General features: G+C 43.2%; 1 protein-coding gene across 1 annotated transcript; it reads left to right on the forward strand.

Moving 5' to 3' along the window:
- Positions 1-330: 330 nt before the first annotated feature.
- Positions 331-17361, forward strand: LOC127918077 (casein kinase II subunit alpha'-like; the record flags this gene model as incomplete). The annotated part of the gene is made up of 7 exons (XM_052501270.1): positions 331-1380; positions 1659-1770; positions 2384-2485; positions 5962-6012; positions 7695-7754; positions 7933-8016; positions 17257-17361. Coding segments are annotated over exons 1-7 (618 nt in total), but the record flags the coding sequence as incomplete, so codon positions are not given.
- Between the last annotated feature and the right edge of the window lie 4 nt (positions 17362-17365).

Genomic DNA, 17365 nt, shown 5'->3' on the forward strand with positions numbered 1-17365 from the left:
ACCACACCTGAAAGAAAACTGCATGTGAATATTGAGAGTGATCATGTGACTATTTTGGTACGTATTTCAGACTTTCACTAGATATTTGCCAGAAAGGTTTATATACATTTACTTAGTCAAATAAGATATAGTTTATGTTTCAATAAAGCAACTACTAGGTTAAAAAATGTGTGGTATATCTTTAAACGAAACCCGCTACAAATGGAACCCCTGCTGGTTAGAATGCGGCCGGTAACAAGACAAGAGTAGTGATCTTTGGGCGGCTTCATCAACGACTCCAATAGTGGCTCCAATGTTGCGTTTTGGGAAGGGGGGTCACTGGCGACTACTTCCGGGTGAGTTTTTTTTTTTGTTGCAACGGAGTCCACAGCAGCAGCAGCAGCAGCTACGACTTGAACGACGGGAGTCTTCTTAGGAATTAATATTTAAGCTAAACCCATTAGCCAGACTCAAAAACATATTCAAGCGGTTTCAAGTGTCATATCCTCAGGCATTTTTCTCGAACTTTGCGCCCTGGACAGGGTGCCACCGCAAGCCCAAATACATGTCGCTGGACTTCCTACCCGAGTGCGCTGCTAGCTAGCTAACAGTAGCAGGCTAGCTAACGACAATCATTTCTACAGCAACGTACATGTAGCGAGACGGGATTTCACGTCTTTTCTAAACCAACTGACCGTTGTTAAATAACTTATTATCGCCACTCAAGCTTGCTGTTTGATATTGTACTTATGTTGGCTTATCGTATTCGTTTACGTTAGTATTGTGATGAACACTGGGGCCCAACTTAGCTGGTTAGCATCTAGGCTAACTAGCTAACTTATCTTGCTTATACCAGAGGGGTCTGTCAAATTCAATTAGCTTGCCCAGCTCTCGGCCTCGAATAGCTTTTTAAACCATTTCTCGATTTTGAGTTACTAGCTAACTGTCCGATATTGAATCCTTATTGCCAATTGTGTTAGTCTACCTCGTCCTCTTTCCCCTTTCTCCTGTCGCCTCCCTGAAACTGGCGGTCCACCATAGCATCTTGCCAAACAGGCTGTTCAGGTGCATCAGGCACTCGCTCATCGTAGCTTTGACAATCCGCACAGCAAGTGCTGCCGACTGCGGTCACCAACTACGGACGAAAGTAGCCCAAACCAATGTTAGGCCATCTTACACGGAGTTAACTAAATCTAGGGTCCCCGAAAGTCGGTGCCCTGCCTTCCAATTTCGCGCCAAGAAGAGTAGTATTGTTGTGGAAGGTGAGCCCCATCAGCACCGGGCGTCCAAGCTCGCGATGCCCCCTCCTACGGTCAGCAGTAAAGCTCGGGTCTACACCGATGTCAACACGCAGAAGACCAGGGACTACTGGGACTACGATGCACACGTGCCAAGCTGGAGGTAAAAGAAGGATGTAGCTATTCTACTAACTGTTAGTTACTAGGCTTCCCTAATTCTGGAGAGTTGGTTGCGCACACTTTCATTCCAAGCCTACAGGGTTTGATCAAACGTCTGTTTATCACTCAGTTGCTCTTCAGGACAGGAGTTAGGAGAACCCTGTTGTAAATGTGTATTAATCCCTTCCAGATAATCTGGATAATAACCCTACTGCATGCATGTACTCCTACCAGTTCCCCTGCTGGTCTCTTCTCAGGATTGTCTTGTTCTTCTCCCTCCAGTAATCAGGACAACTACCAGTTGGTGCGTAAGCTGGGCCGGGGGAAATACAGCGAGGTGTTTGAAGCCGTCAACGTCAGTAACAACGAGAAAGTGGTGGTTAAAATCCTCAAGGTGAGCTGCTGTCATTTTTTAATGTGTTTTGAATGTTTGTTTTTTCCCGTAGGTGTATACAATGGAGTTAATAGGCCCCTCAACCAAGACAATGTGGCCCCCCGATTTAAAACAGTTGGCCTTCTATTGGCTTCAGTTGAACGGCGTCGTATTCATTAGTGCTCACACCCAATTTAATTTATTTTACCTTTATTTAACTAGGCAATTCAGTTAAGAACAAATTCTTATTTTCAATGACGGCCTAGGAACAGTGGGTTAACTGCCTTGTTCAGGGGCAGAACGACAGATTTGTACCTTGGTCAGCTCGGGGATTTGAACTTGCAACCTTCCGGTCACTAGTCCAATGCTCTAACCACTAGGCTACCCTGCCCCCCCTCCACTCTAACCACTAGGCTACCCTGCCGCCCCTCCACTCTAACCACTAGGCTACCCTGCCACTAACCCAATGGACTGTGTAGGCTAGAGTTAAGTTTCACTAGGTCCAATAGGCTGCCCTGTCCGTCCAATTGTGTCCGTTTGGTTCTGGAGAATTACGACCCTGCCTGTTTCAGGCTTTGAGGGTCTTTTTTTGTTGTTGTGTTAAGTCTGGGAAATGATTGATCTCTTGTTTCAGCCTGTCAAGAAGAAGAAGATCAAGCGGGAGATTAAGATCCTGGAGAACTTGCGTGGTGGAACCAACATCATCCGCCTGGTGGACACAGTGAAGGATCCTGTGGTATGTCTCTCTCTCTCGTAGAAATATCATCTCTAGAAGGGGCTTAGAGCCTCAAACAATCATAAATTGACTGGTAAACTGGCAATGGCTGCCAGTCATCCCATAATGACATCAATGAATTGGCCTGTTCTATAGATGATATTTCTGTGGTCTCTCTGGTCAGCCCCAGTACTCCCTTCTATAGATGATATTTCTGTGGTCTCTCTGGTCAGCCCCAGTACTCCCTTCTATAGATTATATTTCTGTGGTCTCTCTGGTCAGCCCCAGTACTCCCTTCTATAGATTATATTTCTGTGGTCTCTCTGGTCAGCCCCAGTACTCCCTTCTATAGATTATATTTCTGTGGTCTCTCTGGTCAGCCCCAGTACTCCATCTATAGATTATATTTCTGTGGTCTCTCTGGTCAGCCCCAGTACTCCATCTATATAGATTATATTTCTGTGGTCTCTCTGGTCAGCCCCAGTACTCCCTTCTATAGATTATATTTCTGTGGTCTCTCTGGTCAGCCCCAGTACTCCATCTATAGATTATATTTCTGTGGTCTCTCTGGTCAGCCCCAGTACTCCATCTATATAGATTATATTTCTGTGGTCTCTCTGGTCAGCCCCAGTACTCCCTTCTATAGATTATATTTCTGTGGTCTCTCTGGTCAGCCCCAGTACTCCATCTATAGATTATATTTCTGTGGTCTCTCTGGTCAGCCCCAGTACTCCCTTCTATAGATTATATTTCTGTGGTCTCTCTGGTCAGCCCCAGTACTCCCTTCTATAGATTATATTTCTGTGGTCTCTCTGATCAGCCCCAGTACTCCATCTATAGATTATATTTCTGTGGTCTCTCTGGTCAGCCCCAGTACTCCATCTATAGATTATATTTCTGTGGTCTCTCTGGTCAGCCCCAGTACTCCATCTATAGATTATATTTCTGTGGTCTCTCTGGTCTGCCCCAGTACTCCATCTATAGATGATATTTCTGTGGTCTCTCTGGTCAGCCCCAGTACTACATTCTATAGATTATATTTCTGTGGTCTCTCTGGTCAGCCCCAGTACTCCATTCTATAGATTATATTTCTGTGGTCTCTCTGGTCAGCCCCAGTACTCCCTTCTATAGATTATATTTCTGTGGTCTCTCTGGTCAGCCCCAGTACTCCATTCTATAGATTATATTTCTGTGGTCTCTCTGGTCAGCCCCAGTACTCCCTTCTATAGATTATATTTCTGTGGTCTCTCTGGTCAGCCCCAGTACTCCATCTATAGATTATATTTCTGTGGTCTCTCTGGTCAGCCCCAGTACTCCATCTATAGATTATATTTCTGTGGTCTCTCTGGTCAGCCCCAGTACTCCATCTATAGATTATATTTCTGTGGTCTCTCTGGTCAGCCCCAGTACTCCCTTCTATAGATTATATTTCTGTGGTCTCTCTGGTCAGCCCCAGTACTCCATCTATAGATTATATTTCTGTGGTCTCTCTGGTCAGCCCCAGTACTCCTTCTATAGATGATATTTCTGTGGTCTCTCTGGTCAGCCCCAGTACTCCCTTCTATGGATTATATTTCTGTGGTCTCTCTGGTCAGCCCCAGTACTCCCTTCTATGGATTATATTTCTGTGGTCTCTCTGGTCAGCCCCAGTACTCCATCTATAGATTATATTTCTGTGGTCTCTCTGGTCAGCCCCAGTACTCCATCTATAGATTATATTTCTGTGGTCTCTCTGGTCTGCCCCAGTACTCCCATCTATAGATTATATTTCTGTGGTCTCTCTGGTCAGCCCCAGTACTCCATCTATAGATTATATTTCTGTGGTCTCTGGTCAGCCCCAGTACTCCATCTATAGATTATATTTCTGTGGTCTCTCTGGTCTGCCCTAGTACTCCATCTATGGATTATATTTCTGTGGTCTCTCTGGTCAGCCCCAGTACTCATCTATGGATTATATTTCTGTGGTCTCTCTGGTCAGCCCCAGTACTCATCTATGGATTATATTTCTGTGGTCTCTCTGGTCAGCCCCAGTACTCCATCTATAGATTATATTTCTGTGGTCTCTCTGGTCAGCCCCAGTACTCCATCTATAGATTATATTTCTGTGGTCTCTCTGGTCTGCCCCAGTACTCCATCTATGGATTATATTTCTGTGGTCTCTCTGGTCAGCCCCAGTACTCCATCTATAGATTATATTTCTGTGGTCTCTCTGGTCAGCCCCAGTACTCCATCTATAGATTATATTTCTGTGGTCTCTCTGGTCAGCCCCAGTACTCCTTCTATAGATTATATTTCTGTGGTCTCTGGTCAGCCCCAGTACTCCCTTCTATGGATTATATTTCTGTGGTCTCTCTGGTCAGCCCCAGTACTCCATCTATAGATTATATTTCTGTGGTCTCTCTGGTCTGCCCCAGTACTCATCTATGGATTATATTTCTGTGGTCTCTCTGGTCAGCCCCAGTACTCCATCTATAGATTATATTTCTGTGGTCTCTCTGGTCTGCCCCAGTACTCATCTATGGATTATATTTCTGTGGTCTCTCTGGTCAGCCCCAGTACTCCCTTCTATGGATTATATTTCTGTGGTCTCTCTGGTCAGCCCCAGTACTCCATCTATAGATTATATTTCTGTGGTCTCTCTGGTCAGCCCCAGTACTCCATCTATAGATGATATTTCTGTGGTCTCTCTGGTCAGCCCCAGTACTCCATCTATAGATTATATTTATGTGGTCTCTCTGGATATTTCAGCCCCAGTACTCCATCTATAGATTATATTTCTGTGGTCTCTCTGGTCAGCCCCAGTACTCCATCTATAGATTATATTTCTGTGGTCTCTCTGGTCAGCCCCAGTACTCCATCTATAGATTATATTTCTGTGGTCTCTCTGGTCAGCCCCAGTACTCCCTTCTATGGATTATATTTCTGTGGTCTCTCTGGTCAGCCCCAGTACTCCCTTCTATAGATTATATTTCTGTGGTCTCTGGTCAGCCCCAGCTCCATTGGGTGCATGTTTATTTGTATTTAGGGGTGTGACCTCTCCTCACGAAAAGGGAATTAATGAGCCCACACCGTGGGCACAGTGAGGTGCTGACTAACAGATTTACCTTTCAGTTATTTAGCAGACTCTTATCCAGAGCCACTCACAGTTAGTGCATTCATTTTAGCTAGGTAAGACAACCACCTATCACAGTCATAGTAAGTAAAACTTTTTTCTCAAAGCCCGCTATCGGCAAAGTTAAACTTTAGAATGAGAGAACCCCCCCTGATGAAGGCTATTTGGACAATGTTGGTGATAAATCCCACAAGCAAGGAGAGAGATGAGTCTGAGACTGTTTTCATTGTAATGTCTCTCCCATCAGTTTATTTGCCTTTAGTGGTGTGCTGCTCTGCTTTTGTTTGAAATGTGTGCTGGTGATTGTGTCCTCAACAATAGAACTTTCTCACTGCCATGTTCTTTATTAATCGAGGATGAATTATCCCATCTTGTCTCTCTGCAGTCTAGAACGCCGGCACTTGTCTTTGAGTGCATCAATAACACAGATTTTAAGGTACTGATGTTTGGTGAATATCATGCATTTGTGTGACACCACTACAAAAAAATAATATTAAGTTACTGATCTCTCTCTATGGTAATTGTCTGTTTGAAATGTTAAGACATGAAAATATACTGATATCATCTAACAAATACTTTTTTAATCTGTAAATGTTTTAAAAGTACATTGCATTCCGAAAGGTTTCAGACCCCTTGACTTTTTCCACATTCTGTTACGTTATTCTAAAAATTGATTACATTTGAAGAAAATATCCAATCTACACACAGTATCCCATAATGACAAAGCAAAAACAAATGTTTTGATTTTTTTTTTTGCGAAACAAAACAAAATATCACATTTACATAAGTATTCAGACCATTTACTCAATACTTTGTTGAAGCACTTTTGGCAACGATTACAGCCTCAAGTCTGTATTTGGGGAGTTTCCCCCCATTCTTCTCTGCAGATCCTCTCAAGCTCTGTCAGGTTGAATGGGAAGCGTTGCTGCACAGCTATTTTCAGGTCTTAACAGAGACGTTCGATCAGGTTCAAGTCTTGGCTCTTGCTGGGCCACTCAAGGACATTGAGACTTGTCCCGAAGCCACTCCTGTGTTGTGTTGGTTGTGTGCTTTGGGTTGTTGCCCCAGTCTGAGGTCCTCTGCGCTCTGGAGCAGGTTTTCATCAATGATCTCTCTGTACTTTGCTCCGTTCATCTTTCCCTCGATCCTGCCTAGTCTCCCAGTCCCTGCCGCTGAAAATCATCCCCAGAGCATGATGCTGCCACCACCATTCCTCACTGTAGGGATGGTGCCAGGTTTCCTCTAGAGGTGACGCTTGGAATTCAGACCAATCAGTTACTTTTTGGTTTCATCAGACCAGATAAAATGTTCAGTCTTTAGGCGCCCATTGGCAAACTCCAAGCAAGCTGTCTTGTGCCTTTTACTGAGGAGTGGCTTCCGTCTGGCCACTCTACCGTAAAGGCCAGATTGGTGGAGTGCTGCATAGATGGTTGTCCTTCTAGACGGTTCTCCCATCTCCACAGAGGAACTCTGACAGAGTTCTAGAGTGACCATTGGGTTCTTGGTCACCTCCCTGACCGAGGCCCTTCTCCCCGAATTGCTCAGTTTGTCCGGGCGGCCAGCTCTAGGAAGATTCTTGGTGGTTCCGAACGTCTTTAATTTAAGAATGATGGAGGCCACTGTGTTCTTGGGGACCTTCAATGCTGCATTATTTTATTTTGGTACCCTTCTCCAGATCTGTGCCTCGACACCATCCTGTCTCGGACCTCTACGGACATTTCCTTCAACCTCATGGCTTGGTTTTTGCTCTGACATGCACTGTCCACCGTGGGCCATTTTTTATATAGCCATGTGTGTGCATGTCCGATCAATTGAATTTACCACAGGTGGGCTCCAATCAAGCTGTAGAAACAAAGCAAAGTCTCAAAGCAAAGGTTCTATTAATACTTATGTAAAAACATTTTTTTTTTTCAATAATTTATTTTACATTTCCGAATTTAACAAAACCAGTTTTTGGTTTGTCATTATGGGTTATTGTGTGTAGATTGAGGACTTTTTATTTTATTTTTTTTAAATACATTTTCGAATAAGGCTGTAACTAATTGTGGAAAAGTCAAGTGGTATGAATACTTTCCAAATGCACTGTAGTTAACCTTTTTGTTTTAATTTCATTCACAGGAACTTTACCAGAAGTTAACAGACTTTGATATTCGTTTCTATGTGTACGAGCTTCTCAAGGTAAGGGAAACTGGCAGGTCCCCTTGCTTGGCTCTGTTGCATCCCACTTTACAAATCATTTGGCTTCAATTTGTTTCCATTGACCTTTTTTGTGGGGGCCAAGAGGGCCTGAAACGAGTGTTCAGTAATAAAGGCTGTGTCGTCTAGACTGTGTTGTCCTCTGTGTTGTCTCCTACAGGCTCTGGACTACTGCCATAGCATGGGGATCATGCACAGGGACGTCAAACCACACAACGTCATGATCGACCACCAGACGAGAAAGGTAGCCATCCGATCATCTTTATTTAAAACAGGTTATTCTCATTGAGATACCATCTGGAGAGAGCTGTGAGCAACATCAAACACTCCCTCTGTCAGGGTTGGGGTTTCTTCATTTCCTGATTTTTTTTTTTTTTTTTTTGTTGAGGATTTCTGGTTTCGCTGACAACATCCTCTGTTCATACATGATGGAAGTTGGCCCCGTCCCGAAAACAATATTCTCTTTTTGTCCTGGTTCTCTACAGGGTTAAAAAAAATATATATATTATATTTAACCTTTATTTTTTTCAGGGAGTCATACTGAGACCAAGGTTTCTTTTACAGATGAGAAACATGACATAAAAAAAAACGCATTCATCAGTAATAATGTCCTCAATCAGCTTCTTGAATTGACCCAGAGACACCAACACATCACATTCATCAGTAATAATGTCCTCAATCAGCTTCTTGAATTGACCCAGAGACACCAAAACATCACATTCATCAGTAATAATGTCCTCAATCAGCTTCTTGAATTGACCCAGAGACCAAAACATCACATTCATCAGTAATAATGTCCTCAATCAGCTTCTTGAATTGACCCAGAGACACCAAAACATCACATTCATCAGTAATAATGTCCTCAATCAGCTTCTTGAATTGACCCAGAGACACCAAAACATCACATTCATCAGTAATAATGTCCTCAATCAGCTTCTTGAATTGACCCAGAGACACCAACACATTCATCAGTAATAATGTCCTCAATCAGCTTCTTGAATTGACCCAGAGACACCAAAACATCATTCATCAGTAATAATTCCTCAATCAGCTTCTTGAATTGACCCAGAGACACCAAAACATCATCAGTAATAATGTCCTCAATCAGCTTCTTGAATTGACCCAGAGACACCAAAACATCACATTCATCAGTAATAATGTCCTCAATCAGCTTCTTGAATTGACCCAGATAATGTCCTCAATCAGCTTCTTGAATTGACCCAGAGACTCAACACATTCATCAGTAATAATGTCCTCAATCAGCTTCTTGAATTGACCCAGAGACACCAACACATCACATTCATCAGTAATAATGTCCTCAATCAGCTTCTTGAATTGACCCAGAGACACCAAAACATCACATTCATCAGTAATAATGTCCTCAATCAGCTTCTTGAATTGACCCAGAGACACCAAAACATCACATTCATCAGTAATAATGTCCTCAATCAGCTTCTTGAATTGACCCAGAGACACCAAAACATCACATTCATCAGTAATAATGTCCTCAATCAGCTTCTTGAATTGACCCAGAGACACCAAAACATCACATTCATCAGTAATAATGTCCTCAATCAGCTTCTTGAATTGACCCAGAGACACCAAAACATCACATTCATCAGTAATAATGTCCTCAATCAGCTTCTTGAATTGACCCAGAGACACCAACATTCATCAGTAATAATGTCCTCAATAAGCTTCTTGAATTGACCCAGACACCAAAACATCACATTCATCAGTAATAATGTCCTCAATCAGTTTCTTGAATTGACCCAGAGACACCAAAACATCACATTCATCAGTAATAATGTCCTCAATCAGCTTCTTGAATTGACCCAGAGACACCAACACATTCATCAGTAATAATGTCCTCAATCAGCTTCTTGAATTGACCCAGAGACACAAACATTCATCAGTAATAATGTCCTCAATCAGTTTCTTGAATTGACCCAGAGACACCAAAACATCACATTCATCAGTAATAATGTCCTCAATCAGCTTCTTGAATTGACCCAGAGACACCAACACATCACATTCATCAGTAATAATGTCCTCAATCAGCTTCTTGAATTGACCCAGAGACACCAAAACATCACATTCATCAGTAATAATGTCCTCAATCAGCTTCTTGAATTGACCCAGAGACCAAAACATCACATTCATCAGTAATAATGTCCTCAATCAGCTTCTTGAATTGACCCAGAGACACCAAAACATCACATTCATCAGTAATAATGTCCTCAATCAGCTTCTTGAATTGACCCAGAGACACCAAAACATCACATTCATCAGTAATAATGTCCTCAATCAGCTTCTTGAATTGACCCAGAGACACCAAAACATCATTCATCAGTAATAATGTCCTCAATCAGCTTCTTGAATTGACCTAGAGACACCAAAACATCACATTCATCAGTAATAATGTCCTCAATCAGCTTCTTGAATTGACCCAGAGACACCAAAACATCACATTCATCAGTAATAATGTCCTCAATCAGCTTCTTGAATTGACCCAGAGACACCAAAACATCACATTCATCAGTAATAATGTCCTCAATCAGCTTCTTGAATTGACCCAGACACCAAAACATCACATTCATCAGTAATAATGTCCTCAATCAGCTTCTTGAATTGACCAAGACACCAAAACATCACATTCATCAGTAATAATGTCCTCAATCAGCTTCTTGAATTGACCCAGAGACACTTGAATTGACCCAGAGACACTACATCAAAACATCACATTCATCAGTAATAATGTCCTCTATCAGCTTCTTGAATTGACCCAGAGACAGTAATAACTCACATCACATTCATCAGTAATAATGTCCTCAATCAGCTTCTTGAATTGACCCAGAGACACCAAAACATCACATTCATCAGTAATAATGTCCTCAATCAGCTTCTTGAATTGACCCAGAGACACCAAAACATCACATTCATCAGTAATAATGTCCTCAATCAGCTTCTTGAATTGACCCAGACACCAAAACATCACATTCATCAGTAATAATGTCCTCAATCAGCTTCTTGAATTGACCCAGAGACACCAACACATTCATCAGTAATAATGTCCTCAATCAGCTTCTTGAATTGACCCAGACACCAAAACATCACATTCATCAGTAATAATGTCCTCAATCAGTTTCTTGAATTGACCCAGAGACCAAAACATCACATTTTGAATATTGTTCCACAAATACAGTGGAGGAAAAACCTAAAAGCTGGTTTACCTAACTCAATACAGACAGAAATAATTTTCCAGACTTATCCACTCCTATCTAGAGGTTAGTAATGATGTTAGGTACAGTGACCCAGAGACACCAACACATTTTTTTGTTGTACCAAAAGGCTTTATGAATGAAAACACAGCAATGTATCATCCTACGTGATATCAGAGACGGCCAGACCAACTTCAAGGTAGAGATTTTTTTTATTTTTTATTTTACCTTTATTTAACTAGGCAAGTCAGTTAAGAACAAATTTTTATTTTCAATGACGGCCTAGGAACTGTGGGTTAACTGCCTGTTCAGGGGCAGAAACACAGATTTGTACCTTGTCAGCTCGGGGTTTGAACTTGCAACCTTCCAGGTTACTAGTCCAACGCTCTAATCACTAGTCTACCCTGCCACCCCTCCACTCTAACCACTAGGCTACCCTGCCGCCCCTCCACTCTAACCACTAGGCTACCCTGACACCAAAACATCACATTCATCCCTCCACTCTAACCACTAGGCTCAACCCTGCCGCCCTCCACTCTAACCACTAGGCTACCCTGCCGCCCCTCCACTCTAACCACTAGGCTACCCTGCCGCCCCTCCACTCTAACCACTAGGCTACCCTGCCGCCCCTCCACTCTAACCACTGAATGGCAATGTATCATCCCTGCCGACCAACCCCTCCCTCTAACCAGCGGCCTAGGCCTACCCTTGTCAGCTCGCAACCCCCTCCACTCTAACCACTAGGCTACCCTGCCACCCCTCCACTCTAACCACTAGGCTACCCTGCCGCCCAGAATGCGGTGATGAGCAGAAACTGTCGACCCGCAAAAAAAAAAAAAAAATCAAATAGCATTGTTATGAGTACAACAGGTGTAGACTTCACCGTGAAATGCTTCCTGACGAGCCCTCTCCCAGCAATGCTGAGGTAAATGAACATAACAATAACCAAGGCTGCATACAAGGACTACCGGTTCCAATAGACTGATGTACGTTAGATATTTCTGATTCATTTTCAATACATTTAGCAGAAGTGTAACTTATTTTCCCCCTTTCACTTTGTTATTATTGGCTGTGGTATGTAGGGGTGAGAACAAATAATTGAATCCATTTAGAATTCATGCTGTAACACAACAACATGTGGAATAAGTCAAGGGGTTTGAATACTTTCTGAAGGCAATGTACATGTGGGTAGCTAGGTGGTAACTAGGGGGTAACTAGGGGTGGCTAGGTGGTAACTAGGGGTGGCTAGGTGGTAACTAGGGGTGGCTAGGTGGTAACTAGGGGTGGCTAGGTGGTAACTAGGGTGGCTAGGTGGTAACTAGGGGTGGCTAGGTGGTAACTGGGGCTAGTGGTAGGTGGTGGCTAGTGGTAACTAGGGGTGGCTAGGCTAGGTGGTAACTAGGGGTGGCTAGGTGGTGGTAACTAGGGGTGGCTAGGTGGTAACTAGGGGTTAGCTAGGGTGGTAACTAGGGGTGGCTAGGTGGTAACTAGGGGTGGCTAGGTGGTAACTAGGGGTAGCTAGGTGGTAACTAGGGGGGGTAACTAGGGGTGGCTAGGGGGTAACTAGGGGTGGCTAGGTGGTAACTAGGGTGGCTAGGTGGTAACTAGGTGGTAACTACAGTCCAGTGGTAACTAGGGGTGGCTAGGTGGTAACTAGGGGTGGCTAGGTGGTAACTAGGGGTGACTAGGTGGTAACTAGGGGTGGCTAGGTGGTAACTAGGGGTGGCTATGTGGTAACTAGGTGGTAGCTATGTGGTAACTAGGTGGTAGCTACTGGGGGGGTAACTGGTGGTAGCTAGGGGTTAACTGGTGGTAGCTAGGGGTTAACTAGGTGGTAAAAGGCAGGATAGATAATACAGTAGCAGAGTGTGGCTACAGTCCAGTGAGTGTGCATAGAGCCAGTGGAAGAATGTAAGTGCAAACAAGGGAGTCAATGCAAATAGTCTGGTTAGCCGTTTGATTAACTGTTGAGCACAGGGTTTCCGTTAGCCGGCGTTTGGCCAATTTACATTTCTGATGTTGTTGAAAAACTGATATAAATTGTCACTGGCCAATTGTCCGGTAGAAGAAGATGCCATTTTAGAAATAATTCTTATTTTTAGCCTATTCATAGATGGTAATACCAGTCGATGGAAACACATTTGACTAGTCATGCCTATCGGTCTAGTGGTTAATTTAGTGGAATTAAATGGGTGAGGTGTAGTACAGTATATTCGTTATACATCTTATCACGCCGTACACATGCAGAGCCTTTGAGGGGATTGTCTGTCAGGACAGCATCTCCAACGGCAGGCAGGCTTCATCGCCTCACACACCACTTTGCAGTGAGCTGGAGGCAATATGCGTTTTAGGAAACATTAACTTAATTGTTTGAGACTTGAATGTTTAGGTAGTTTTTTTTTTACTACCAATGAGGCATGTCTTCACAACATATCCTTGGAGGCAATTTATTTTGTATCAACTTTCTTTCGTTGTCCAGGAGCCAAAGGCATAATCCTGGTCATGTTAGCGACCCGTGGTAGTTGTTGATAATCCTGGTCATATTAGCGACCCGTGGTAGTTGTTGATAATCCTGGTCATATTAGCGACCCGTGGTAGTTGTTGATAATCCTGGTCATGTTAGCGACCCGTGGTAGTTGTTGATAATCCTGGTCATATTAGCGACCCGTGGTAGTTGTTGATAATCCTGGTCATATTAGCGACCCGTGGTAGTTGTTGATAATCCTGGTCATATTAGCGACCCGCGCTAGTTGTTGATAATCCCTCGTCATATTAGCGACCCGTGCTAGTTGTTGATAATCCTCGTCATATTAGTTGATAATCCTGGTCCGCGCTAGTTGTTGATAATCCTGGTCATATCAGCGACCCGTGCTAGTTGTTGATAATCCTGGTCATATCAGCGACCCGTGCTAGTTGTTGATAATCCTCGTCATATCAGCGACCCGTGCTAGTTGTTGATAATCCTGGTCATATCAGCGACCCGTGGTAGTTGATATCCTAGTCATATCAGTGACCCGTGCTAGTTGTTGATAATCCTGGTCATATCAGCGACCTGTGCTAGTTGTTGATAATCCTGGTCATATCAGCGACCCGTGCTAGTTGTTGATAATCCTGATCATATCAGCGACCCGTGCTAGTTGTTGATAATCCTGGTCATATCAGCGACCCGTGCTAGTTGTTGATAATCCTGGTCATATCAGCGACCCGTGCTAGTTGTTGATAATCCTGATCATATCAGCTGACTCGTGCTAGTTGTTGATAATCCTGGTCATATCAGCGACCCGTGCTAGTTGTTGATAATCCTGGTCATATCAGCGACCCGTGGTAGTTGTTGATAATCCTGGTCATATCAGCGACCCGTGGTAGTTGTTGATAATCCTGGTCATATCAGCGACCCGTGGTAGTTGTTGATAATCCTGGTCATATCAGCGACCCGTGGTAGTTGTTGATAATCCTGGTCATATCAGTGACCCGTGGTAGTTGTTGATAATCCTGGTCATATCAGCGACCCGTGGTAGTTGTTGATAATCCTGGTCATATCAGCGACCCGTGGTAGTTGTTGGTAATCCTGATCATATCAGCGACCCGTGGTAGTTGTTGATAATCCTGGTCATATTAGCGACCCGTGGTAGTTGTTGGTAATCCTGGTCATATCAGCGACCCGTGCTAGTTGTTGATAATCCTGGTCATATCAGCGACTCGTGCTAGTTGTTGATAATCCTGGTCATATTAGCGACCCGTGGTAGTTGTTGATAATCCTGGTCATATCAGCGACCCGTGCTAGTTGTTGATAATCCTGGTCATATCAGCGACTCGTGCTAGTTGTTGATAATCCTGGTCATATCAGCGACCCGTGCTAGTTGTTGATAATCCTGGTCATATCAGCGACCCGTGCTAGTTGTTGATAATCCTGGTCATATTAGCGACCCGTGCTAGTTGTTGATAATCCTGGTCATATTAGCGACCCGTGGAACAGGGTTGGAGTTACAACCTACAGGAGGGTCTCTCTCCAGGAACAGGGTTGTAAAACCCCTGATATAGATGTCACCATACTCTAGGACCGGTAGGAACATCTACTGAATATTCATTCTACTTTCGACTATTCAGCGAGAGGCAGGACCTATTTCTATATAAGAAGCCCATTAATGTATGTTATAATAAACACCATTCCTGCCCCTGTTCCCTACTAATCTAGGCCAGTGTTTCCCAAATAGCTGTCCTCATAGCAGCCGTAGCTGCAGCTAATTTCTCCTGGGTCAGAAGCAAAGCATCAACTCTGTTGTTTTATCAGGAGGGCCAGAGAATGTGCGTCCCAAATATCACCTGAAGTGTACACTAATTTCTCCTGGGTCAGAAGCAGAGCGTCAACTCTGTTGTTTTTATCAGCAGGGTCACAGAACCTGCGTCCCAAATATCACCTGAAGTGTACACTCGATTTTAACCTCTTACAACCGTCCGCAAGTCTCGCAAAGCTTACATTGTTGTGCTACACGAATTCAGCAGGAATCAGTAATCTTCTCACTAATGTAAGAAGTAATGTAATGTAATGTAATTTAATGGCATTGGATTGGTGGATGCAGAGGGTAGTGGGAGTTCCTACCATATTTGTTACGCCTGTCGTCTCCTTTCAGAATCAGTCAAGGGAAGTAAACAAGGTCACACTTTGGGAGGAAGAAGAGATAATTGGGTCTCATCCAGAGAGGGAACTTCAGAAGGTGTTAAATGGGTCAGGGTATGGCACTAAAACGCTGTGTAGATGGAGAGGGGGGGTCCAGGGTGGGGCGGGCTGTCATTGTTCTGTTTCGCCACCAGGTGGCAGTAATGGAGCTGCAGCAAGCAGAACTGAAGGCCAAGATTTTTAAATGGTTTTAACCTTTTTATTTAACTAGGCAAGTCGGTTAAGAACAAATTCTTATTTTAGAAATGATGGCCTACACCGGCCAAACCCGGACGGCGCTGGGCCAATTGTGCGCAGCCCTATGGGACTCCCAATCACGGCCGGTTGTGATACAGTCTGGATTCGAACCAGGGTGTCTAGTGACGCCTCTAGAGCTGAGATGCAGTGCCTTAGACCTGCTATGCCACTCGGGATCCCTTCAAATTAAATATGAGTGTAGAGAATCATTGTAGCATCTAAACCGCAGTGAACTATATTTTTCATGACCTAAAATATTGTATTTTCAGCTGCTTTTGAAGCAAAACTGAACGTTAAAGACGCAAAAATCGAAACGTAAGAACTAGAAGCATAGAAATAGCACCCATAGAATCAAATCAATCAAATCCAATTTTATTTGTCACATACACATGGTTAGCAGATGTTAATGCGAGTGTAGCGAAATGCTTGTGCTTCTAGTTCCGACAATGTAGTAATAACCAACAAGTAATCTAACTAACAATTCCAAAACTACTGTCTTATACACAGTGTAAGGGGATAAAGAATATGTACATAAGGATATATGAATGAGTGATAGTACAGAGCAGCATAGGCAAGATACAGTAGATGGTATCGAGTACAGTATATACATATGAGATGAGTATGTAAACAAAGTGGCTAGTGATTCCATGTATTACATAAGGATGCAGTCGATGATATAGAGTACAGTATATACGTATGCATATGAGATGAATAATGTAGGGTAAGTAACATTATATAAGGTAGCATTGTTTAAAGTGGCTAGTGATATATTTACATCATTTCCCATCAATTCCCATTATTAAAGTGGCTGGAGTTGAGTCAGTGTCAGTGTCAGTGTGTTGGCAGCAGCCACTCAATGTTAGTGGTGGCTGTTTAACAGTCTGATGGCCTTGAGATAGAAGCTGTTTTTCAGTCTCTCGGTCCCTGCTTTGATGCACCTGTACTGACTTGCGTTCAATTAAGAATGACAGATCTGTAACACACGTTTCTATGTGAATTTGGTCTGGTCGTCCAAGAAGTGACATTTTTACAGCTTTATGGATTAAATCCTTTTTTCAAATTCAATCACCAACTGAATATTAAATTGTATAAATTTAAAATGATCTGTTTTAATATTCAGACTATTTTCAACTGAATTCCTTTACCTCCTTTTACTGTTTTTCAAGATGTAAATTGATCCCAAACATACTGTAGATCCGTAGTTCCTAGACGGTCCACTATTTGGTGGGTCAGAAGGACATTTTGAAAAGGCTTAGAAGGCAGGTTAACACAATGCAAAACGGGAAGCTCTGCTTCTGTAGATGTCACACTGCCCTAAAAACCCCTCTAATTCCTCTGTCTCCCTCAGCTGCGTCTCATAGACTGGGGTCTGGCTGAGTTCTACCACCCAGCTCAGGAATACAACGTCAGGGTGGCCTCCCGTTATTTTAAAGGACCGGAGCTGCTAGTGGACTATC

Source organism: Oncorhynchus keta, unplaced genomic scaffold, assembly GCF_023373465.1.
Source record: "Oncorhynchus keta strain PuntledgeMale-10-30-2019 unplaced genomic scaffold, Oket_V2 Un_contig_13078_pilon_pilon, whole genome shotgun sequence".
Taxonomy (NCBI): domain Eukaryota; kingdom Metazoa; phylum Chordata; class Actinopteri; order Salmoniformes; family Salmonidae; genus Oncorhynchus; species Oncorhynchus keta.